The sequence below is a fragment of the Chaetura pelagica genome, unplaced genomic scaffold (assembly GCF_000747805.2).
Source record: "Chaetura pelagica isolate M959 unplaced genomic scaffold, ChaPel_1.0 scaffold10, whole genome shotgun sequence".
NCBI lineage: Eukaryota > Metazoa > Chordata > Aves > Apodiformes > Apodidae > Chaetura > Chaetura pelagica.
Window position 1 is genome coordinate 933,033 of NW_009952263.1, and position 26,590 is coordinate 959,622.

At 43.8% G+C, this 26,590-nt stretch overlaps 1 protein-coding gene across 1 annotated transcript in view; it reads right to left on the bottom strand.

The window, feature by feature from the left end:
• Window positions 1-626: 626 nt before the first annotated feature.
• The window catches only part of SH3BP5 (SH3-domain binding protein 5 (BTK-associated)), a 51,261-nt gene continuing 25,297 nt past the window's right edge, over window positions 627-26,590 (bottom strand). The window contains exons 5-10 of the mRNA XM_010007601.1: window positions 17,740-17,904; window positions 8,512-8,642; window positions 5,721-5,763; window positions 5,066-5,285; window positions 1,569-1,829; window positions 627-916 (exon numbers count right to left, since the gene is read on the bottom strand). Coding sequence (XP_010005903.1) covers window positions 735-916; window positions 1,569-1,829; window positions 5,066-5,285; window positions 5,721-5,763; window positions 8,512-8,642; window positions 17,740-17,904 — 1,002 coding nt within the window. The 3' untranslated portion in view covers window positions 627-734. The remainder of the gene's footprint in view (window positions 917-1,568; window positions 1,830-5,065; window positions 5,286-5,720; window positions 5,764-8,511; window positions 8,643-17,739; window positions 17,905-26,590) is intronic.

Consider the following 26,590-nt stretch of genomic DNA (forward strand, 5'->3'; position numbering starts at 1 on the left):
TTTTTTTTTTTTTTTTGAGGGGGGCGGGGGGAAGGGCAAGGGGCCAATCAACTCTTTTTGGTCACTGGAATCACCCTCAGAGTCCAAGCCAGACTTGGGAAGGTGGCTAGAAAGGGCCTACCACCCCTGAAAGTGTTACCATCCCCTTTCTGTCTGTCTCTTAACGCCAGTTTTTACAGGCGTGACTCGTCTTGATCCTTTCTGTGAGCACCAAGGGAAGAGTGAAGACTTTTAGACCCCACACATGCAACAGCTTTCCTGTATACAAAGTATTTCTACAGTTTCAGCATAATACAGACAAATACAGATGTTTAAAGAATATGCCACTCATACTCAAGAGATCCACTGTATCTAAAGAGCATCTCATTCTACAAAACTGAAGCCAAACTGCTCTCTGCAAAATGTCTGGCTTGAATTTCAGACCCCCCGCTGGCGTAAATTTACACGGGAACATTACTTGTTATTGCTTCAGCCAGGCTGCTACAAAACAATTGACAAAGTCTGTGAAATAGGAGCACAGCTTAAACATTTGATAACTTGTCTGGCCTACAAAGGATTTACTGAATAAAAACTTCAGCCCTCCACATCAATTACACTTCTTAGTGCAGTTTTAAATTCTTAGAGTAAACGCTTAAGATTTGGCATATATTATTGGCACAATGTTCTTCAAACACTTAGAAGTTCATGTATAAATATTTATACTCCCATTAACCAGGACAGGGCACAAGAACTCCTCAGCCAATCTGGGCAGCTTTTCTGCCTGCGCATATTCCCTCTTTGATTTTCATGCACTGAAGGGAGAGCTGCTTCATTCGGGCATCCAAAGCCAGCCCCTCAATGGAGCTGCTCCTGTTGCTGTTCCTATTCTTGTTCGCTCTGTCGCTCGTCTTGTTCTCAGCCCCTTCTGCCCTATCCCCTGCAAAGAAAGGATTAAACTAGATGTTAAATCCGGATTTCCTTCTGCAACTTAAGCTTCCAGCAGGTGCCTCTGCAGCTTCCTTTGCCAAAGTGTGCAAAAAAACACAGGAGCAGGAGCAAGATGCTTTAAGGAAACCAAAGTTGGCCTTTAAAGCTGCACTTGTCTTGTGCACTGCATGAGCAAGTTACAGTGTAAACAGCCTGAGGTCAGAGTACTCAAGAGCACTGGTAATCCTCTAGTCTGAATTTGTCAGCAAAGTCTGGCAGAGCCTGCAAGAGGTTCCTTTTGGCATGTTATTGCATTATTTTTTTTCTGGGAAGTAGCATTTTCAGCAAGCAGGACAGCAATTAAAAAAAACACAACACCAAAAACCAAAAGAGCCTACGATCAGATTTCCATATACCATCCATATCCCACCAATTAATGATGAACCTCAAACCCCTCCACAGGAAAAGAGTAACTGAACCATTTCAGATGTCACTGTTAACAGTGGGACGCAGAGTCTCCACATGGCTGCCTTCCCCAAGGAAGTGGCCAGCGGGCCAGAGCTCAGGGAGCTGGCAAACACGCCTAGGGCAGCTGGGGAGGTTTTCCTGCTCCTTTCATCAAGCTGAAACCCAGGGCCCCGGGCGCCTCCAGCCGCACGTACCTCTTTCAGCTTCGCACTCGGGGGAGGATGCCCCGCTGCATTCACTTCGGGGGCCAAGGACAGGGAAGATCATCCCAAACTCGGAGAGGGATACAGGGCTGGGCAGATCCAGCCTTCCAGGTCGTGTCGCGGGAGGAAACTGAGTGGGCACTTCACAGGGGCTTGTAGGACCAGAGCTAAAGCTGGACACCGACTGAGTTTCTGAATCTTCTTCAGATACAAAGCTGCTGCCGTTTTCATCCTCAAACGCTTCTGAAGCCACTGCAATGTCCAAGAATATTCCAGTTAGCAAACCTACCCCCCTCCTGCACCTTCGCGAGTAACAGCAGCTCCTCAGCTTTCATCTTCTGAACACACATGCTGCCCCTTCTCATACTGCATCCCCTTTGCAAAGCCTTAACCCAGCATTTCACACATGGATCAGGAAGGCCTGATTCTGCTTTGAGGGACAGTACACCTGCCAGCCATGCCATGCAAGACTAGCTCTACACTAGTTACTGCTCCTCAGGCCAAGGTGCTCTTGGATTTCTACTGTCCCTGCTGCCCCCTGCTCAGCTTTGTTCACTTTTGATCTTTGGTACATAACTTAGGCCAGGGCCTAGTCCTCTGTGCCCACCTCAGCCAGCACCATATTGATCCCAGCAGATTCCTGAGGCAGATGGTTTCCACCTTATCTTCCCACTTTTGCAGTGAAAATCCAGCATTAACTCTTTTGGATGAGGACCACCAAGTAACACCGAACTTTAAAAAGCCCTGCCCACATATATAATTTTCCCTGTTCATGTTTGCCTAGATCTGAATTCTAATTAAAGCAAAACAACTCCAAGCTGTCTGGCTAGATTAAGCAGCAGGCTCTTTGTTAGCAACAGGAGGAGGAATCCATTAAAGAAGGTTCCATTTTGTGCAACACAGGGGTGTACATTTTGCTAAAATTCAACATTTTTTCAGTCTTGGCTCATTGTGGTATGGGAATATAAGAACAAAAGACTTCTGCACACAAGTAGTCCCACTGGGATCTGAAGGTGGTTTATGTGCATCAGCCTCTGCACAACGGAAGCGTGTGCTGTAATCACCCTGGTCTGCACAAGTACCATGAACAACAAGACATGTACAGTGACCTGAGGTTATCTTCAATTACCCCTCCTTGCAACTCCTGCCACTGTTAGAGAGGCTCAGAGCTGCCTTGAAAGAGCAGCAGGAGCAAAGCAGAAGTGTTAAGGAGACGACTCAAAAGAGAAGTTTCAAAGGAGTTCTTCTGCAACCCCAGCAGCCTGGGGCTCACTTGCAGCCCTTGGACTTGAAGGGTGGCAACAGAGGCAGCTGCTGTCACCATTTCTGCAGAGGCTGTTCAGCCTCTTTCTGAAGTATTGCAGACTGCAGAGCTGTACTTACACATGGCAGAATTGACCTAAAAGGCTTCAAACATAAAATGCATAACAGCACAATCCACCTTTCCTGAACCCCCTCTAGGGCACTTTGAGCTCAGAAACAGTTTGTTGTGGTTTGGGTTTTGTTGGTTTGTTTTTGACAATGTCAAATCAAAGCCTGCAGAGTGGCCTTTCTTCCCATGTGCTGTGTTTTATCAATATATGGTGAGCAATACAGATAACTTTGCAGGGGGTGAAAGCAAAAAAAGATGTTTCCAATTACAGGAGTCCTCTACTTGGCAAGAAGCACTGACACTAGCCTGTCTACAACAAGCACAACTAAAGTGTAGCTTACTTATCACCACTTAAACTTACCATAACACTCAGGGACATCTGCTAGGGCCAAGAAACTCTTGCTGATGACAAGGTGTTTTATTCAACTCCAGCAGATAGAAATCAAGATATAGAAGGGCCTTGGGGGAAATCCCCCACACATTACAGCACATGAGAGCTTAACCTGTCAAGGCTATTTTGGTTGTTCTGACTACTAGGCTGCTAGTCCTGCCCTGTTGTAACCCAGTTCTGTGTTGGTACGAGATGCAACCTGGAGACCTCCCACCTACACCACACTGCAATTCAAAGAGAGGGACGAGCCTGTGCTGCCAGTCCTTGCCTGCAGCCTCAGCAGGGGCCAGGAGGGACAGCAACTTGTTGCTCTGAAGTAACTTCTCAGGGCCAGTAAGGGCTCCCACTCCCCATACATATCAGGCCGCTGAACTCCTTCAGCACAAGAAAACCCACAACTCAGTTATAACTAAGGCTCTTGGGAGGCCTTTGCACAAGGAGGGGATCCTCGTAGGTATCTAAAAAGGCAATCCCTGCCTAACTCAGAAAGGCCCAACCTCTGGACTTCAGGGTGGCAGCAGATACACAGCCATACCAAAACCCCATTACAGCGCTGGCCCAGACACTGCCCTTGGTTGCTTTGGTAACTCAGGTCCCAGCTGCACAGTGCTGAGTGAGAGAGCTCCAGCATATCATGTGAAAACTCCAGCTACTGCAGAGGGCAAAGGTCAGCCCTGGGCTGCCTCCCAGCTCCCAGGGCACAGATGGGCTGTACTGCAGACCTAAAAGGCATTGGCACCTCCAGCATCTACGAGGGAACCGCACATTCAGCCTTGGGGCACTGGGGCTGTGTCATGCTGAACTCCTGGAATCCTGACCTAGACTTTTCCCTGCAGAAATGGAGCTGAAATACAAATTAAACTGAGATTCGTGGAACTGGGCAAAAAAAGACTTTTGCAACAAGAAAGGGAGAAGAGTGGACCACAAAAACGTCCATCTAGCCACTTTCACTCAGAGGCAGGACAAAAGCAAAGTCACAATTCAACAGACTGTTCTAGTCTTCGCAACACAAGGTCCCCATGTGCCACCAGAAAGCAGAGGTTACCTAGGCTTGGAGCTCGCTTAGTGGTTGCTGCTGACACCCAAGAGAAACGTCCCTCATACACTGCACAAGAATATCGCTGCTTCTTGGCTTCCCTTGTTTGCAGAACAAGTGCTCTGCTGAAATCACATCACTGGCAACAGATTTTGCAGCACAAAGGGGCTTATCCTTACACCCCTTCTGTGCAAGCATCATGCTTTTCTGTACTCCTGTAGCTGCAACTTCAGTTCCTCTGCCACAGGCCCGGCGCTGCCAGACGAGCACTTGATCCAAAAGGTCTGTTTCCAAACAGCACTGCCAGCTCAGCAACCTGGCTGAATGACCTGCCACAGCCTGCAGCCACCCCAGGCAAAACACCAGCAGCAGCATCACTGGCTTAAAAACGAGAAGCACGCTTTGAAGGGCATTAATTTTGTTTCTTTCACCCAGTGCTGTACAAAAACCCCAACGGTGATGCTGTCAAGGGAGCAGCTGGCACACTGCAACTCGTACCCCTGCCCCTCGAACACTGGCTGCTGAAGAATCCCAGCAACTCCTGTAGTAAGGAGGAGCATAACAAGTCAGCCACAGTCCCACAACAGCCAGCAAACGTCAAACTGCAGAATGCCCTGAGCCACCTTCATCTCAGCATTTCTCACAATGCCCGTGGGACATCCCCAGGCACAGGAGAGCTCTGTACTCACTGGAGATGGTGTCCGACTCTGGTTTGCTTGCTGACAGGTCTTCCACAGAGGTGTTGCTCCCTTCAGCACCCACGCCACAGCCTCGGGGCCCCATGGCAATGGACCGTCTCCGCTCGTGAATCTCATCTGAGATCATCTCCAGGTTTTTCAAGGCAGTCTTATACTCTCCCTTTGCCAGGGCTAGTTTTGCCTGCAGGTCATCCACTGTTTTCTTCAGTTGCTAACAAGGGAGACCGGTGTTAGATGCGCTTTCATCATGTGTGATGATTGAATACTACAAGCAGGTAACTTGTTCTGTTAATTGACCCAGCCCGTGAACAGAAAAGAGCACCCCAAGCACAGTTAAACAGTTGGATGCATAAAACAGAGGGAAAAAAACCGAACAAGTCCCAGAGACTTCAAACCACAAGGACTAAAGACAGTGAAACGGTATTGGTTCAGTTCTGGCAGTAAGCAGCAGGGTTGGAACACTCCTGTTTCACACAAGGAAACAAAGCCTCTCAGTCTTTTATCTTAAAAACATGCTTAGCAAATTGCTCGGGAAGTTTTGGCTTTGTGCAGAAACACAACACAGTTGTCAGAGCACTTCAGATGTAATTTCAGGATTTACTGTAAGCAGTAAAGAGTTTCAGATGGATCTGAATCACATACATACCTCTAGTTGGACATAGTACTTTGCCTTGAGTTCAAAATAAGGTCTGTGGAAAAACAAAGAACAATTGTTTACAATCACTGGGACTGAATGCAGAGTCCTGGAGTGGGAGTTGCTCTCTTTGTAGCACTAACTGAGCAATTCTGTGTTTCACTGTAATCCCAAGAGGCCAGTATCTAGATGACAGAACACCTACATGTGCTCTCAATGCCTCTCTCTTCCACTCTAATGCATCTATTTCTCATGGGTCTTTTGACTCAAATAAAAAATGAAACATTTCAAGTTTTGGAGTTGACAGCATAATTCCTTCAGGCCTAGATTCTGCAAGACATTTAAATGCAACATCCAGCTTCAGGTGTAGGCATCCTCTCTGTATCCATCTAATCTCTGAGCCCACAGCACACGTAAATTCTCCATAGAAAGGGAACCTCAGACTCCCCTATGGTTCAAATGTGGGGGTGAAGGGGCAGTTCTTTGGTTTTCCAGTGAAGGAGAGGGGATGAAAGGAGGTCAGAGCACCACATACAAGGGCAGAGCACTCTTCCTCACTCCTTGCTAACACCCAGCTGGGCACCTGATGCCAGCAGACAGCAATGCACTGGCAGGGTGAGGACTTGCACATCCTTGGGTCACTTCCTTCTCTTACACCCACAACCCTGCAACTATTGAAATTGCTCCATGACACTGCAGGGCTGGAGAATCCTTCACTGATGCAATCGATGTCCTACATTATCAGTTGTCTTAAGTCCATGACACTGCTTAGTCAAACAAAGTGCTTTTTAAGTAGATGACAAAAAGAGTGAAAGGGACTTTGCCCAAGTCACTGGAGCAGAAAGTGACTTCCAAAAACCAGCTAACACAGATGAGTTCATTATTCTACAGCTCAGAGGCACCGAGCCAGAAGATCTGGCGACTGTTAAGAACATGCAGCCATATGCACGTTCATAGCTTACAAGCAAGTAAGCACCCAGAAACAAAATTAAAAGCAAAACCAAACCAAAACAATCCAGTAATCATCCACTCATCAACTTTACAAAGCAAATAATCTCAATTACTTTCCTCCAGGCTGTCCCAGTCTTAATTGCAAATAGCAGTGCTTTAAGCATCTTAATCCAGTCTGAAGTGAGGAGCAAATGCACATCATTTTTTTGCATAGAAAAGGGCAATTCATCTAGCATGTCTACCCACGAGTTTTTATACAGAAAGGATGGAAAACATGGGTCTGAAAAGCCCAGACATTACAGCCAAACCTCCCACAGCACCTACAGAGAAGGGCAGTTTGCTGGTGTTAGATCCTTCCTGAAAAGGAGCTAGGACCCAATTACACCCTACAATGCATGCAAATTCAGCAGCCTCACTTCCCAGTTTTATGTAGCCACCTGACAGCACTGATACTTTCAGCTCAGTTTCCATTTTCCTTTACATGAAAGCTACAATGCTGAGAGACAACTGACCTTTCCAACATCCCTAAGAAGCATGAGTTCAAATATATCCACAATAAGCCTGTTTGTGCCATCAGGCACCTTCCACTTTAATACTAGGTTAGAATTGGTATTTCTGAACAATCCTTATTAAAGGATCTCCAAAACATCCTACCTAGGTGGTTTATGCTGCAGTTAGCCCTGCTGTGAGACAAAAACGAATATGTTGGGATCCTTTCACGTGAAAGTGAAAACCAGCTTTTCCTGGGGAGAGTGACACAAGGCAACATCCCCATGAGGGTAGTTTCAGCAAGGAAATGAAGACTCAGATGACAAATCACACAAGAGGCAGATGGGGCATCAGGTTCAGCATCATCGTTGCTACAAAAAGGTACATAGGACCCCATTGGCAATTTATCAGGGTCTTTATTGTAAATGTTATTGTAAGGAGGGAACTCCTAACAGCCAAACCACTTCTCAGAGATTGCTCTTCTCCAGAGGAATCTGTCATTTAGTGATCTGATGAGGTTTTTCACAGTCCTGTGCAGTGCTAGACAGACAGCATGCAGCTCATTCTATGAAGTCACACTGCTACACTGTTTTAGCAAACATGCTTGAATCTTCCTTAAGAAGTGCTAATCCCTTCTTGAATTGAGCAAACACCAATCAAAATACATTTTTAGTTGACCAATTTCACCAAAAAGTCATTTTCAGATGGAGGGATTAAAAGCTAAATACAGCAAGCAGATTGTTTAGACAAGCTACAGTCTGGAAATATAAGGCAATGACTGTGAAATATAAAGAGGATTAAGAATTTGCTGTAAACAAGGCCAAAATTTTAAACAGGCCCTAAGCAAAAAACAGTTTCATTTCTCTGCAGCAGAGCAAAACTGTGTATCAAAAGCAGCCACATCTATTCATGACACTTGCTGCTTAGCTATGCTCTCTGAAGTGTGTTTCCTTCCCCAAGAACAGCTCTTGCACAGTTTTGCTATGGCAGCATTAGGAAGTAAACAAGCCTGAAGTACAGCATGCTGCTCTGATGCAGCCTCACACCTTTCAGGTTTACGTCACTCTGCTGCTCTCCTAACTAAAAATAAGAACTGCAAACAATTCTAAGCTGCAAGGCACCCATGCACAGAGCTCTGCAGCCGTGTAGGCAGCATCTTTGTGAATCTCATGAGTCAGGGGCACTTAGAAGGACCACAAATGCAAAGACAAATACTGCAGTACCAGTTGTACTGTGAGACTGTTACGTGCAGAAAGGAGCCACACAGGGCAACACACTTTCACGAGTTTGAAAAACCCCACAAAATTAGTCTCTCCTACAAACAGGCTTCATCACTAAACTCATCTCCAAACATAGAACCTACTTGGATTTATTGATGGCTCTTTTCAGCTTCTTCTCCAGCTGTTTCATCCTTCCCATGGCAGCATTGTATTTGGCTGCAGTCTCCTTGTGAACCAGCTCACTTCTCGTTTTGGTCTGTTCTGCCTCCATGACCTTCAAGAGGGAAAATACAGGTTGAGTGGTAAGACACAAGGATCCCTTTCTTATTATTTTAATTAACAGCATCTTCATAATCTCTCCAATCAGCTCATGTCAGGAAAGTGAGGGTACAGGAAGAATTACTTTCAACGAACCTACTTAACAGTCTTTTCTGAAAGAAGCAGCAATATGTAAGATTTGCAAACACTGTATTAATCATGACACAGGTCTTGCAGCTTCTTGCATCATTTCTATTATGGTAAGTTCAGGAGAGCCTTAAATTCTGGGATCAACCATTTTTTAACTCAGCTAGATATTCATGAGTGGAACAGTGCCAGCAGAAGTCACTCAGTTACATTAAAAAGCATTTTTTTCCTGTTCCCTCCTGCTTCTGACAGGGGAGCCTGCCTTTCCCAGCAGGGAGCTAGCAAGCTGCTCAGCCCCACACTGCAATCTCACCTCTCTGGAAAGGGCTAAAAATCAGCCACACTGGGGGGAAGACCATCACCAGTCACCAGAAAACCGTCCGATGACAGCCTGCTTGCAGAAGGCCAGAAACCCAGCTTTTCTCTTAAAGCAGCTGACCATCCTCAAATCACCCTTTCAACACCAAATATGCACTGAGGTTCAGGCCCTGAGCTGACATCCTGACCATGCAGTCAGGGCAAGCTATGCTGATGACCAGCCTGCTACCCAGGCAGGCAGATACTTAACACACAGCAGTCCCAGCACATCAGCTGCTCTCCATGGCCAGCCCAGGCCATCCCCAGCCAGCCAGGCTCCTGCCCTGCACACAAGCTACAAATCACTTCCTAAAAGCTTTATAAAACAACATGCAATGTCGTGGCTTTCTGCAGCAACTAGGAGCCTACAGAAGCAACAGGAAAAGTCAATGTTTCCTCCATTAGTTGCTCTGCTGCCACCCCATAGTCACACTTTGCCTGTAATCCTATCCAAGGTAGTTATATTTTGCAAATTGGAGATGTCAGAGCTGCAAATCAGAAAATTTGTTTTCTTTAATGGTTCAGTAGTCAAGATTCAGACAGGGAGGTAATTAATTAGTTTAAAGAAACTGGTGACACCTCTCTGTTGGTCTGGCAATGGGGAGAAAGCAGTCAGTTTTCAGTCTCCCTCTCTTGAAGCTATGAAGGTATCCACACAAAAAAATGGCAGGACTTCATTTTCTCCAGTACTTGATTTCCAAATGTCTGTGACACCAACTACTCCACAAGCTCCAAGGAAATTTGCTCCAACTGGCTCCCAGCACCAGAATGTGCATCTGTGCCCTCAGATCCAGAGAGAGAGAGAGAATATTCAAGGTATCTTGATTTTAAATAGCCTCACTGACAGAGCTCTACATTCTTGAAAAGGTCCCAGTCCTCAGGCTAAACTGAGAAAGAAGAGAGCACAGTCAATTTTCACTTGCTTGGAGTGCCACTGCTCAGGAGAACTGGTGTGTTGTCCTTTCTGATGCCTTACATCGAAGAAACTGCTACACACCGAAGCTGAACTGCATCACCATCAACTGGAAGCTCTTGCTGCCACAACTGGAGGCCATGTTTTGCTCATCTGCACATACCACTAATTAAACAAAGAAGTTGCTACAGAACTATAAGAAAGGTTTCCAAAGGCTCTTTTCATCAGACATAAAATACTATCCTCAACTTCAACACCTTTCAACTCTTACATAAAAATAAGGCATCCACTTTTGTAGAAAGGTCAAGGAAAAAATATCTATCCAATTCACAGCAGACTCTTTCCTGCATCCTGAAAACAAGCTGCAGCTTCTTATCTTGAACATCTGTTCAAAAGCTAGGTTGATTTAATGACTTCCCCTAGTAAAATATGTCAGATAAGGGTGGTTTCAGTGTGGAACTGTCTCAAAATGCAGTCTCCAAAGACTGCACAGAAGCTGGCTTGTCTTCTTTGTAGTGTGGCAAGGAAACTACAACTAAAAAATGCTGCAAGCTACAAAACAATGGAGTTGGTGGAATTTGCCAATGTCCAATTAAATGTCAATCCCTCACATCCATGCTGGAGGCAAAATTAGCATCAATTTTGATATCCGGCATCAAGTACATAAGTACTACCAGCACCAGGGTCATGAAGCAGATTAGATGCCCAGTATCATGTTGATTTTTCACATCTTTGATATCAAACATCATAGAAATGCTGATCCTTGCAGAACTAGGATTTGACAGACCATAAACATCTCAAAGTATCTGAGAAAATATGGAATTTGCTGCCAGCCACATATACTCATGTTCATTACCCTTTCCAGAAAGAATAAAACCAAACCAAAACAAAAACCTTCTATACTTCATCCTTTGAGAAATCAACCACGCAAGGAAAACCATCTCCTGCCACTCCCTTGTTTTCCTGTGAGCATTCTGTCATCATGCTCTCATTACCTGCTGGAGTTTGCAGAGGCCAGAGACAGCCTATCCCCTTTCCCAGGGACAGTGGCTCATGGTGCCCATCCTAGGTTGAGATCTGTGTTTTGAAAATTGTGAGGTATTTCTACAGAGATCCATGACCTGCCAAGATGCATTTCAGTGTTTCATTCAAAGGAAGCAACAAAAAGATCAACTCCTCCACAAAAGCCAAACAGCTCTCTTGTACTCAGCTCTGGTGAGACCACAGCTTGAGTACCATGTTCAGTTCTGGGCATCACAGAATAAGAAAGACATTGAGATCCTGGAGCATGTGCAGAGAAGAGCAATGAGGCTGGTAAGGGGTTTGGAGGGCATGTCATATGAGGAGAAGCTGACGGAACTGGGGTTGTTTAATCCAAAGAAGAGAAGACTCAGGGAAGATCTTAAAGCTCTCTACAACTACCTGAAGGAATGTTGTGGAGAGGCCAGTGGTGGTCTCTTCTCCCAAGTAACTAGTGATAGGACGAGAGGAAATGGGTTTAAGTTGTGCCAGGGGAGGTTCAGACTGGATATTAGGAAAAATTTCTTCACTGAAAGAGTGGTGAGGCATTGGAACAGGCTGCCTGGGGAGGTGGTGGAGGCACCGTCCCTGAAGGTGTTCAAGAACTGTTTAGATGTGGCACTTCAGGATATAGTTTAGTGGTTATGGTAGCTTGATTACAGTTAGACTCAACGATCTTGAGGGTCTTTTCCAACCTTAATGATTCTGTGATAAATAGAGAAGCATCAGGGCAGGTACACAGAAACAGATGGGAAACCATGCTGCTACCTCTACAGCTGGGAGGTTCAATGCAAGACCAGCTAGGGAAACCCCCCCAACACTTAAAAAGGCCTTAACAAGCTTTTGGTCACACTTGGGGAATAAGCTGTTTTGCAGAATAGAAGTCACTGTGCTTCTAGCAATAAATCTTGCCTGTTGATGCTCCCAGGCCATCACAGATGCAACAGCATCACTTAGAAAAAGGCAAAGATAAAAGTGAGGATGATACATCTTCAAATTAAGACTGCTCAAGACACTTCCCTTCCCCTTGCACTGTACCTGCTATTCATACCCTTGGGGCAGGGAACATACTCTTGCACAAAAACATCCAGACTGGGTGAACTTCTAGAATGGCCACATATTCACTGCACATTTCTGTAGCCCATATCCGTCCTTCATCAGTAAATCACCTATTCCAAGCTGAACTCATTCTCCCAGGTAGCACAGGCTACAAGATACAACTATTTGAAAACAAACCCAAAAAAAAGGCCACACAGGTATCAATCAATTCCTCTTCTCTCCTTCCCCACCCATATTTCCAACTCAAATGTCTGGGAAAGGAATGTCAGTGTAGAATACATATTTTTAGTGAGCAAGTCTGTATGAGTAGCTTTGTGCCCCTAAAAAAGATTTGCATTATCTGAAGTCAAAGATGGACTCCAAGCAAGATTTCAGGAATAACAACTAAAGCAAAAGAAAAATGTATCAGTGAAATTAAGCAAAGCTGACCACCTAAGCCAAACAGTTACTCTGGACAACTCTCTTTCTCAAAAAATTAAATTGATGACTCTTCTAGGGGAAGAATTAGACATAAAAGAAATAAGAGACAATGCAAGATCAGTAAGCCAGGAGAACAGGATCAAGAATACAAGGGAGTGCACTGAACCCCTGCATTTTCAGGGTGAAGTGACAGAGAGAATAGGGCAGAGAAGGATGTGGATATTTTTGTTGTTTCTTTCACAGAGTTTTCTTTTACCCCCTTCCTCTACAACTATTTCTATCTGCAGGAAGCATCTCTCCTCTCTACATCATGAAAGCACCCACACATTTTATACTGACAGATGGTACTTCACGGTGTAACATCAAAGGGAGCTTCACAAGCCAAATTAAACCAGGAGGGAGCATGCCTCCTCCCTCTTCACTCTCCCTTCATCCCTTCCTTTTTAAAATGTCTCATGATCAAGAGCCAAAACATTTCTTCTCCCTGACAGAATTTATGAACTGAACATATCTCAGGAAAGACTGTAAAAGCAGAACCTTTTTAAGACTGCAGATTGCACTGGCAATTAGAAATCAGCAATTTCTCATGAATATCATGAATTCTGCTCCAACTTGACTCAAACTTGAGGTAACACATCTGTCATTTATGAATGCTTTTCAACCAGAGTATGAGAGTCAAGATCTTTATCCTTCCTCCCTCCAAAATTCTCCATCCTTTGGCCCTTTTACATCCCTGCTCTCTGCACCCCAAGCTGCAGAAGTATAATTCAAGGTACTAACAGACCAGCAACACGCTTCTACTTCCCAAAAACCTTTTCTCCAAATTTTAAAGACAAATTGTAGTTACCAAAAACCTGATAAGCCAGTGGCTAAAAGTGAGCAGTACTTTTCTTCTCCAGACAACTTAAGAGCTCATCAAACCTCTCTACTGGCAAGCTAGGTGACTACATTTCCTTTATAATCAACAGATAATTCATTTTACAATGAACTTGCCTCTCTGGTCACATGAATTATTCTCCAGACACCATCAATTTATTGATTAGACCTACTTTGACTATAATGGAAATTTAGGCAAGTAAAAAGGATGTACAAAGTAATGTTCTAGACAACTGAAACTGATGAACGAAATCCCAGCCTAAGCATCACTACAGATCTGTGGAGAAATGGACATCTAGAAAAAACCCACAGGAATTTACCCCAAGAATACACATCAAGTTAAGAGGAGAAGCAGGGAAAGCAGCTGCCTGACTCACAGGATTACATCAGAGCCCTGTGCTTCACTGTGGTCAAGCACACAGCTCAAGCACAGACATTTACATGGATTAATTGCTTCTTCACAGACAGGCAAACATTCAGCTCCTATTAAAGCACCCAGCTCAAACTGCAAGGAGAAAAAAAAGTTGCTGAGTGACAGCCTGTACCTATTCATGCTGGTCCCGTCTGCTCTGCAAATAAAAATATGTTCCACATGTTATGCTTCCAGCCCACCCAGGATATGCAAAATTTCAGTAACTCTCCCATTTCTCATCAGTTTAATGGTATGATTTTCTGTATCAGCGGCTACAAAAGCCTTGTTTACTGTAACCCACTAGACTGTCACATTAAAAATAGTGTCAATGGCTTTTCAGTCTATGAAGAAATCCAAAAGCAATTACAACATGCAACCCTTATCTCCATTTCCTCCCAGTGAGGGTCTGCAAACAGCATTTCCTTGTAGGTAATCTGGAACCCAAATCTTTGTCCACATCCCTTGGGTCAAGTGTAAAAGCAACCTGGCAGCATTTCCATACTTGCCTGTATTGAAAAAAAAAAAAAAGTCTCTCATTTGTTCACTTGCCTATGCTTTTCCTTTACGGTCTCTGCATTGTTTGTGAGCTACCAAGCTGCTACAGGCCACAGAGTTTCCTTCCAAACTTCAGATTAATTCAATAGATCCTGCTAGCTCTAGTAAGAATAGCAAATAAAACCACTTTACTCTTTCCTGACATTTCTATCAACAGAGAAACAAATTAATCAGTAGCCTACTTCTAACATTTGGCACAGAGATGCTTTTCTGCACTTGACTCATTGCTGTACAAGGCCAGTGCAAGATCATTCTCTGTCCAATACAACCATCAGTTACAAATGTATGCAAAAAAGCTAGCAAATCCAAACAACTAGAGTGCAAAAACTTTCTCCAAGAGTGACTGCATATGGAGAAGTAGAGGAATTCTATTTCTTAACCCTCAGCAGCAGGATTTTTCCATTAGTAATTTCTAATGTAATTAATAATTATCTGAATTAACTGCAAGAACGTGGCAGTCAAGGAGAAAATTTATTCTAGTAAATCTCATCCTCCAGCCTTTTTTAATTCATAGCTTGGTAAGGAATGATGATGTTTTCTGCTCCTCAAGACCCCAAGTTATTATGTTTACCTCACTGAACACCAGGCACATCACTAATTGCATGCATTGAAATCAAGGAAGTATTCATTCTGCTCCTACAGAAGTCATAAAACTCAGTCAAGCACTCCAAACAAACTAATTCTGGATCTGTTCAGTCAGGACTTCCAAGAGCATTTGTCACCCTTCTTGGCTCTGGCCCAAGCCTTAAGACCTCCAGTATGGCCAATGAAATTCACAACACAAACTCCACATAATTCTTTCAAGATCTGCTGTACCCTGGAGAGGAGCAGGTAGGTGCTTTCTGGGAAGTTAGCTTATCCAAACTATTTTAAGCACCAGGAAGAGTTGGGTAACACATTTTCCATTTAAGAAGCCATCAGCTGCTCTATATAATTCATTCTATGACTAGGAGACTTTATAACTGCTGTAAATAAACCTAAGTTTCCTATTTGCTGTTCAGCTGAAACCATCAGAGACATTACAGCTTGACTCAGCCCTCCAACAAGCAGATACTCAGCAGTAAGTGATGGTACATATGACCACCACCAGAATAACTCCACCAAACAGTGCCAGCAGCCATCTCACAGAATCACAGAATCCTAGGGGTTGGAAGGGACCTCGAAAGATCATCTAGTCCAACCCCCCTTCCTGTGAATATCAGAAAAAACATCTTTACTGTGAGAGTGACAGAGCACTGGAACAGGCTGCCCAGAGAGGCTGTGGAGCCTCTTTCACTGGAGACATTCAAAACCTGCCTGGACACGTTCCTGTGTGATGTGCTCTGGGTGACCCTGCTCTGGCAGGGGGGGTGGACTAGATGATCTTTCGAGGTCCCTTCCAACCCCTAAGATTCTGTGATCCTGTGTGATATTCACATGGAACCTCGTATGTTTGCATAGTTTGCATCCATTGCCCCTTGTCCTATCACTGGTCATCACTGAAAAAAAGCCTGACTCCATCGTCCTGACACTCACCCCTTACATATTTGTAAACATTGATGAGGTCACCCCTCAGTCTCCTCTTCTCCAAGCTAAAGAGACCCAGCTCCCTCAGCCTTTCCTCATAAGGGAGATGTTCCACTCCCTTAATCATCTTTGTGGCTCTGTGCTGGACTCTTTCAAGCAGTTCCCTGTCCTTCTTGAACTGAGGGGCCCAGAACTGGACACAATACTCTAGATGTGGCCTCACCAAGGCAGAATAGAGGGGGAGGAGAACCTCTCTTGACCTACTAACCACCCCCTTTCTAATGCACCCCCAGGATGCCACTGGCCTTCTTGGCCACAAGGGCACATCTCGTGCTCTACATCACTGGGTTTGCCCATCTTAGGAATGCCCCTCTCTCAGACTGTCAAGGAAGGATTAAGGGTTGTAGGAGGATACAGGGATCCCCTCAATATATCCAGGGAAAATAAGAATCCATTTCAACTCTCAAAATTGCTAGCATTTCTTTCCTTATACACCCCACCACAAATTTTCATTATGCCAGCTGGAAAGAGGTGGCTGACACATGGTTGCTACCACTCTCCACCAGATCTCAGTTTAGCAGTCAGGAGCTCTAAGCAACTCCTTAGACACTTCCAGTTTTCTCACCCATCTATTCTGAGAATCAAAAATTGTGTGAAAAAGCTGGACTTTGCTTCAATTGAACAGACATAACAACTAGGGAAAATGACAGCTGCTGGTGCCCTGCTGCACGTGCACTGCAAAGGGGCTCCCCTGGGAAACACACAGACATTACCAAATCTGCCTCATGTCACCTCACGATAACAGGGACGAAAACAATACCCTGGAGTGTGTCTTCTCTTTTTTAATATATACCATGTTTTCCATCTCTCCCCTACACACAGCCAACATCCTTTTTGTTCCCTGGTTCTTCATCAGGCAGCTGGCTTTTACAAGTCACCATGAAATAAAGGCTTTTTTGTAACTGAGAAGCTTCTGCAACAGAGCAGAGCTACTGCATTAAGGACTGCAAGACAATATGAACTTTGTATGGCATGCTAGACTATTTGGAATAGAAAGTTCAGCTTCACTAGCATATTAAGGGAACTCTGACAGAACAAAGGTTTTTAACTTTGATTTTTGGTTCTTTCATGTTAAAAAAAAACCTTCCTGTTTTTTTAATTATTATTATTAATAGACAGGAAAAAAAAAAGAGACATGGTAAACAACAGGAAAACTCTTCCTGACAGCTATGAATACCACCTTTCATTGTTAGATGGTGCATCTCCTCTGTAGATGTAGAAAGACTTTACAAAGGAAGTTAAGACCTTGTCTAAATTTGAAAGTTAATTCAGGATAGAGCAGTGTGCAAGCTTAAAATGCCATATGTTTTTTGAGTAATTCTCTTCAGAAATGTGTGTTTGAATATAGAAGTGCCTTGTTCAACTTACTCCATACTGAGAACAGGTTATACTGAAATTGGAACATGTCCCCATTTTTTCAGACTAAGAGTTTCCATAACACGTGTATACAGGAATAGCCATCCCTGTGCAAGTATTCTGGCATAACTCCAAATGCAGATATGCCTTAAGTCATTGTTTATCCTTATTATATAGATGTGTTGTGGTTTATTTTTTCTTTAGAGAGCTACTCCACTAGCACAGCCAGATACAGAATTATAGTTGTCCCAGTAGCAGCCCAAAGCCCAAATTATTTAACCTTGTGCTTCATCATTTTCTATAGCTTCATTTCCTACACGTCATGTATCTGGACCAATACAAAAATTAGGTATTTCAGAAACTAAGCCTCCTACACCACAAGTGTGAACACAAAATATGGACAAGACATGTGCTGGGTCAAGTTTGTATTACCCTCTGAGTAGCATGGTTGAGCATCTCTTGCCAGGCAGAATCAAACTGACGTTTGTCATCTTCCAGTAGCCTCTGCTCAGCAAGAGAAATGGTCTCTTTTGCAGCACGCAGCACTTCGGTCGCCCTCTGAAAATCCTGAGTTGCCCTCTGAGCTTCCAGCTGTGCCTTAAAAAAAAAAAAAGAAGTTGGGATCAGAGACAAAGGAACCCTCACAGTCAATGATTAGAAGATCTACCATGTTAATCCTGGGACTTTAAAAACACCACACCAGCATGACTGTTACCCAGCCTTTCACTTGGAAATGAAAGATACTTCCTCACTGGAGTAAGTACTGTTAAAACAGCAGTTCCTACCCAACAGGTAACTAGTAAAGAACTGTCTCATGGTGTTCACAGTCAAAAAATGCACAGCTGATGGCCTACAAATAAGAACTTGGATGAGAGTTAAATAGCTTATGATGTAGGTTTAATCATTGACAACAAAATAAAAAGTCAACACAGTAGCAAGTTTGTGGCAGGTTAAGAATCCACTAAGAATGGCACTCCCTGAGTTTAGTCAGGGTGGATTTTTACCTGGTGCACCATTAATCACACTGAAGAAATGCTTTGGAAGTACTCCATTGCTATAAAGCACAAACAAGTTTTCTGAGAAGGTGACTGCTAATTCTTTGGATGTTCTTTTCTTTTTTTATATTGCTAGGGCACAACTGGTGCAGGAAGTCCCCAGCACACAGACATGAAAGTAACCAAGGAAATGTGCAATGCCCATAAAACACAGATAAAACCCTGCTGTGTTCTTTGGAAATGGCTGCTTCTTGTCAGCAAAACACGGAGTTTGAGCTTGAAGGAAGCACTTGAAAACGTGTCTGTCTGGAAGCAGGGGAGAACCAAGACTTCTGGTGAAATACATGGTTCTTGCTGTGAGAGCAAAGACTTCTCCAAAACAGTGTATAACATTTCCAGGGAAGCAGGCACAGCTTAGAAGCTATCTAACCAATAAGCTGTCATCTCTTTTATTCTGGACCCCAAAAAATTCTGAGACATTGCCCTTACAGATCACCTTCAACTCGCCTGAAAGTTTTAACAAGGAGATCCAAGTCCCACTCTGAACAGTCCTCAAGTTAAATGTTCACATCCCATCTCACAGGCTGGAGCCATCTCTGTTTTTCACAGCTGAGCATCAACTCCCCAGGGTCCCTAATGCAGCAGCAAGCCCTTGCCTCTTCAGCCTGAAGAAGGAGAGCAGCCAGAAAAGCAGAAATACCAGTCATACTGCAGGTTTCTGTAGTACCGTGATGACAAAAGTCATCACAGAGTTCAGCAGTCTGCAGTGCTGCACTTTAGAACCAGTAACAAGTCTTAAGTGTTCAAAGTAAGTGACTCTACAACAAATAGACATAGAATATCCATTAAAAAAAAAAAAAAAAAAGTATTGGTGTTGGCTGGGTTTTGGCTGGTTGTTTTTTGTAATAAGATAGAGATGTCCTCTCTTCTCATACTTTTCACTGAATGACTAGCAATTTTAACCTTCAGGCTTTCAAACATGCAGCTTTCACGTTACTTTCCTTCATCAGAAATATTTCTGAAGCTTTTGCATTCGCTTGCTGCCTTTTAACTATATCAGTACTTGACTGCTCTAGAGCTCTTTTAGGGTTGACACACAAATACCTTGTTTAGCTCAAAAGTGAAATCTTTACCTGAACTTTTATAGATTATATGTATTTCAAACATTTCTATTTAAAGCAGTATTTTTGAGCTGTTTTACACGGAAACACCACCCTTCAAATGCAAGCTTCACATTCAAGTAATTGAACCTCTAGCACAATGAAATCAGTTTTCATTTACACTTCAATGATTTTTTAAAAATAAACTGTAATTACCCAGTTTATACCTAAGGGAAATGGCTTTGACCAGACAGGACTGCCAGAACAAAATAATGAATAAAACTTGACATGTCATGATATACAGAGGAGGAGTCTGAAATAGGGGAAAGGACTTTGGCATGCAGAATACTAAACTGAGGAAGATGAAGCCTTATGAATAAAGGAAGAGCTTTCTATTGTGAAGAAATGGTGGCCATGTGGAAAGTGGTTAAAAAGCCCTGATACAAAACAGGAAATAAGTAGAACAACAGTGCATTTCTCCAGCAACCAGTTGGCTACACCCCCTCGACACCAGCTGCATCAGATATCTTCGCACTCCAGACACCACATTTATTTGTAAAGGCAATGGAAAAAACCCTTCCCTCTCAGTCCTGTGGCAGGGGAGATGGACACCTAATTTAAACACGAGTCTCAAAAGGAAATAAAGCACACTAAGTTTCCCTCACAATGTCTTGAAATAGCAGTGAGCTCTTCTTGCTTCCTTCCCCCTATCACAAAGAGAGCTATTTCACCTCAAAGTGACCGTGGAAAAACAGGAGTTATGTGTCAGAGGTCCTTCAGCTGGGGAGGGAAATCAAAGTCCTCACAATCAAGGCAGTAATTTCCTTCCAACCAAGGTCTGTGATGCACTTCCTTCTGAAGTGGCTGATGGTGTGTTCCACAGAGGACAAATTCATCTAACCATGCTCTTTGCTGCTTTCAGGCAGCTTACACAACACCAATACTGCCTGAAGCCAGGCTATGAAAGTGTTAATTTCCATGCAGGGCTGCACATCCCAAAGCAGCAAAGAGCTTTGAGCCAGTATCAGTGGATGAACAGCATCCTGCTATAAATTCATCATTAATATGGTCTATCAGAAAGTCTAAGAAAAAAAACAACACACACTACATCTCCTCACCATCTCTGTCACTTCCTGTTTCCCATGTATTAGCACATTTTATAATTCAGAATAAGCCTGACTAAAGAATAATTTAATTTAGCCACTAAACTAAACTGTAGTACCCACCGAGCACAGGAAAGTCCTCTGAGGATCTTTAAACAAGGCTCAACCTAAGCTTCCAACAAAGGACACAGCAAGAAGCCTGAATCTCAGTCCCCAAGATATCCTCACTGAATTCTCCAAACATTAACATTTTTTTTTATTATTTATTTCCAGTAAGTTTGATCTATGCTTGTAAAGGGATCAAATGCAAATAAAGGCCACAGCTTTCCATAAAAAGAGTCTGAGATGGAATTTTAAAAAGTGAAATGCAAGACTTCAGTAGGAGCCTGCACCAAGCACTTGCAGAACAGTGCTGGGGACGCAGGGAGGATTGATTTTCATGGAATACTCTACAAGAGGGAGTCAGGTCCCAGTAACTTCCAGGCAACAAGGCCATCAAAGCCTAGCCCCAGTGAAGGCTTCAGCTCCACGGCTGCCCCGCTGCAGGAGCAGGCCTGCCCACACAAGAAACAACTGACAAATCCAGGGAAACAGACTGGCAACCCATTCCTAGCACAGGGAGAACCGCACCAGCAAGTAACTGCTTTCGAAACTCTAGCAAAACCAGATCCCAGGGGCAATGTGAGCACAGGAGAAGCACAGTTTTCTCACCGTTAGTGCATCAGCACTTGAAAGTTTCTGTTGGCACAGACACCTGGGTCAGGGATCAACACACCTAAGCCAGCAAAAAGTCAGCAGAGCATTAGGAGCAGAGTTGCTAAATCCCCACGGAAAACAACATTTAGTGGTAGCTTGCAGTACTAGTAGCTCTTCTGATGAAGACTCTAAAGCACAACTGACTGCATAGCAGGAACATGTTCTTTATGATAAGGAAACAGAAGGTAAATTTGCAGTTCCACTAGACTTCTGCTTGCACCTGGACTTGTAGGACACTGAGAGCCAAAGGTGTAAACAACAGGCAGGCCCTTAACTCGGGCCACATTTAGCATCATGTCTTGTAACTCTGTGGGCACATTGGAAAACTGAAACAAAACCATACTTAAATATTCTCTCCCAGCTATATTTGTTGAATACTACTTTGCAATGGCAATTTGGAAACAGTTTGGGAACACAAAATGCCTTTTGGTTTAAGCAAAAGAGCTAGTCCAAATAGCAATTTAGCTTCAACAGTTATCTGAAGTCAGTCTACAGTCTTTTATTTTAAAGCCTGGGAAAGAACAAAATCCAAACAGGTTTGTGGTTTTGCCAATGTGAAAAAGTGTACTCAAACACTTTTTAGTTAGCACAGTTACTCAGTAATTAGCCTTCACTTAGAACTCCCTCCAACACCTACAAGCCATTCCACACCATCACCAAGAGATTGCTCCCATTCTCACAGTCTCAAACCTGCAGGTCACTCAGTTTGATGGACGAGAAGGTTGCCATGTTCTTCATGTGCTTTTCAAACCACAGAACAGGAACTCACATCTCTATCCAACCTCCTGATGTTGTGTATGAACTTCACTGTTTTAGACATTGGCTGTTTCTTGTAAAAGATCAGAATTGAAAATTCAAATGAATGGCTGAAAACTAGATTAGCTCACATCTCTCTCCAACCTCCTGACGTCATGTATGAACTTCACTGTTTTAGACATTGGCTATTTCTTGTAAAAGATCAGAATTCAAAATTCAAATGAATGGCTGAAAACTAGATTATTTTGCTTTCAAGCACAACTGGTGCTTGAGTTGAGAGAGGTTTAGCCCTGGGTTAGCATGATGGACAATGTCTCGGGGGGGAAATTTCTGAAGGAGGTTGGAGACAAGTGGGATGTCAACTTTCTGCCTGTCACCCATATTGCTGGTGCATGCTGGAGCCTACCTGATATACAAGTGAACATCTCTTTCAAAACAGTCAGGAGCTAGGCCAGTGAAACCCTTTATTGAAAACAAGAAAGCCTTGACAGTATGTGAACAGGGGAACCTCTAGCCCAGTTCCCACTGCCACAGTGACCAGAAGCAATTAAGAAATTCAATTAAGCAGCCACACAGATCTCAGCTAAGCAGAATCCCACCATCACAGCAGTCTCCATCACACGCTGTCTGCACAGGGCACCAACTCCTCCTGCCACTCCATTCATCCCTCCGCTGCACCTCAGTACTCCACAAGTGACCTGCTACACACGAGCCTCCCACAACAGTAAATCTCTTCCCTACAATGAAGAGTCCTGCTCTGCCCACTCAGCCCCCTGCTCTCTACCTCTCCTCATGGCTGGGCTCTTCCTCTTTGCCACTATCCAACCTGTGCTCTTCCACACAGGTGCTGTTCTCTCACCAGCTCATCCACTGCTGATCTCTCTGGCTCCATCATGCACAGCCCCAGACTTCCCAGGCAGCTCCCACAAACTCAGAGGTGACGTGCAGGAGCAGCACTTGCAGCAGCGAATGCACCACTGCGATATAAAATATGTCAACTGTTAAAATACACAGTGATGTAAAATTGAAGGGACAGGGTTCATAATTTCAAGCTATTAATGAATTGCTGAAAGGAGCTCAGTCCTGACAAATCCATTCAGGGGGGATAAAAGCTGCACCCTCATGGGCAATCCTCTGCTCAGACTACACAGGGCCTTGCACAGAAGGGAACCAGGTGTAACCACTGGATTATCTTGTTAGCAACAGATAGTAATGAAAACAAAAGAGCTAGGCCATGGCAAGCTTATAGAAGAAAACAAAAGCAGGCACTTTGTAGAATGCAGTCATTTCTTCTGCAATTGGCAGCAGCATACAGACAGATTTTCAGGCTAGCACAGACACATCTGTTTGTCCATTTCCAAAGCAGAAAACCCTGTACTCTTCAATAATGAAATACAATTTTCTGTTCAGTTCACACGGCTTTTATTGCCCCAAACCCCTTTTTAGTCAGAATGCTTGCCCAGCTGACCAGATTGCCCAGATTATTTTTTCCACCCTACCACTCATAGCTTGAATTTTCTGCATTAACATCAACCAAGACATAAAACTCTCCTCCTCATTTAATCTCATGTCCAATTTTTGGTTCTCCCTACCTCGCTATACAGGATTGCACAATGTCCCTGACACCGAAGCACAGTACAACACAGCTACAGCATTCTTCAGAGGTTAGCTGACATCTAATATAGTCTGGTCTACATACTGCCCAGCCTTTGATCTGTGAGCACATGTGCACAGAGCTAACAGCCAAGCCAGGCTGCCAGAAATAGATGCAGAGGGCACATTTTGCAGGCCCAAGCCCGCTACAGAATTTCTCCCCATGGCCAGCCTTCCTCACCAGAGGACCAGTCCACAAGCACTGGTAAATTAATGAAAAGGGCATCAAGAACACAACCAGCAAACTTACCATTGGAAACAGCCGTCAGAAAAGATCAGTTATTTTCAAGTATTTACAAAACTGGCTTCTCACTTACCCAGGTGAATCTCTCATCCCACACTGCCAAGGTCTTAACACACACTTTATTTCAGCCTCTCTACATTATTGCCAATAGAATGCCTGAACCACTTTTGTTTGTAAAATCACTGTAAGCTGGAGCATGAAGAGAACATACAGATGCTGCTGCTCAGAACAAGGCACCAGCACATCACGTGCTAGCCCAGGGCCTTTGCTCTAAAAGGCACTCGCTTGTTACTCTGAAACCAATGTCTGTTCCACTCATTAATCTTTAAAACAACAGTTTAGCTACTACTAGCAAACACATACTTGCTTACTATGAAATAGGTGTCAATTAACTGTGCCCCAGTCACACTCTTCCTAAAGAAGCAAGTTTCAGACGTTTCCATTCTGGCCCACTCTTGTTATTTTAATCACATCTAATAATTTGCTGTGCAAAATACAACAGGGAACATGTTTTAAAACAACAGGAACATTCATCCATCAGTTGCCCACCAGAGCTGCTGTAGCACTGCCTGTCTTCAAGGATCACTCTGATCAGGGTGACCGCATCACAGCATCCTGCAGAAGCTTCTGATAGGGATGAGGATATCAGGATCAACATTCCTTGACCACCGCATACCTGTCTTGCCCACCACTGCAGTGGGTTCAGTAATTCAGAAGGCTCCAAGGTGAAGGCAGTTAGCAAGTGCTTACTTCAGTAATCACGGTAACCAGCTGCTGAGTGCTGCTCTTTCAGCTCCAGTTTTCCTCAGCCTGTTTCAGTACAGCTGGCAGCCAGCAACAAGAGCTGTAGCCTAGATGTCAACACAAGGACCCATAAGGCACAACATCCTAACAACAACCTTGATAAGGGCACAGCTGCACCCCCAGCAAGCCTGCAGAGGTTAGAGGTGGTTGAAAAGGCAAATGGCAGAATCTCAACCCAGATGGACTGCATGAAACTCGGTGGGTCCAGGAGAAACCTCCCAGGGTTCAACAAGGAAAAGCGTGGAGTTCTGCACCTGGGGTGGAGTAATTCCATGATCAGCACAGATGGGAAAATCAGCCCTGCCAAAGAGGACCCACACGTTACAATGGGTGTCAGGCTGGAAAAGCTGAGAAGGTGCACACATTTTGCAAGTAAGGCAAACTATGTCCTAGGATACATTAAGAGGGCCACAGCTGGCCAATCATGGGGAGATATTCCTCCCAAGTCAGTGCTGCTGAGGCTCACACTGAATTCCAGGCCTGCAGTTCAAGAGGAATGTCAAGACAGGGTCCAGAGGGCTACAGTGACTCCTGCAAGGAGAGCTGAGGAATGTAACCTTTTTCAATCTAGCAAGGAGGAGACTAAGGAGTAATCTAATTAGCTACCAGCAAAAATTTGAAGGGGAGCTGCAAAGATGACAGAGTCAAACAAATGCTTCTCAGCAGTGCTGGATGATATAACACTGAGCCACTGACAGCAGTTACAGGGTCAGGTTACACGTCAGAAAAAAAGTAAATCTTTCTTACCAGAACAGTAGTGTGACCCACAAACAGGTTACCCAGAGAGGTTACAAATCTCCATTTCTGGGGGTGTTCAAGACCTGGCAAAGCCATGGTTGATGCAATCCAGCCATGATGATAGTTCTGCTTTGAGCAGGAGGTTGGGATCAGATGACCTTCAGAGGTCCTGTACAACCAGCATTCTATCAAATACCATCATTTTTTCTTACAGTTTCTTGAAAAACAAAGATCATAGTTGCAAAATATTTGCAGTGATACTGAATGTTCTCCTAGATCCTCAGACTCATGCATTTATTTTCTTGAATAATAAGACTTTAATAATAGTTGGGGGTGTTTTGTTTGCTTTTTTTAAGGTCCATGACCTTCCTTTCCCCTCTCCCTACAGAGTAAAAACTCCAAACCAAACGAGATCTGAGAGGTAGTAAAAAAACAGAAACCCTTCTTGCTATAGGCCATGTACAGATGCTTAGAAATAACCTATAAAATCCAGACCCTCAAGAGTGACCTCATTTTGGCAGATCTATGAGGCTTTGTGAGCTATATATTAATCTGTGATGGCTGGTTGCATTCCTGACAGAAAATGGTCTCTCAAGTCTGAAACATCCTTGTATTATTTAAGCTGTCCATTGAAAAGCTACAAAAGAGTTAAAATTTGTTTGTTCAAAAGCAGATTTGAAGATTTTTATTTGCATGGAGAAGGTGAAAATAAGCCCTGGTAGAGATTTTAGGAGAACAAACCATTTCCTTCCTGCTGCATAACTAATGAAATGCTTGTGGACTACAATAACCAGACGTCCCTTAGTCTCTGCTTTTGATAGGTGTCTTGTTCTTGTGCTGGACTTTTTGGTCCCAACCATGCATCCACCAACAGGTTAGTAGTTAGAGATCTGACTTGTTTCCTGGCTGTTTTATTTTCCCAGTAAACCTGCAGTCTATTAAAAGGCCCAGGAAATAAGAGCAGATGTACAAAGCTTGTTCTGAGAAACATCTAGCTCTGCGCTAAAGTTACATGGTATGTATAAGTCCTTTAACACAGGACCACAAGGCATATTCCAAGAGGCAAAAAGTTAATGGCACAACCAGAAGCTCACTTCATCAGCTACTTCTGTTACCAGCATACACTTACAGCTG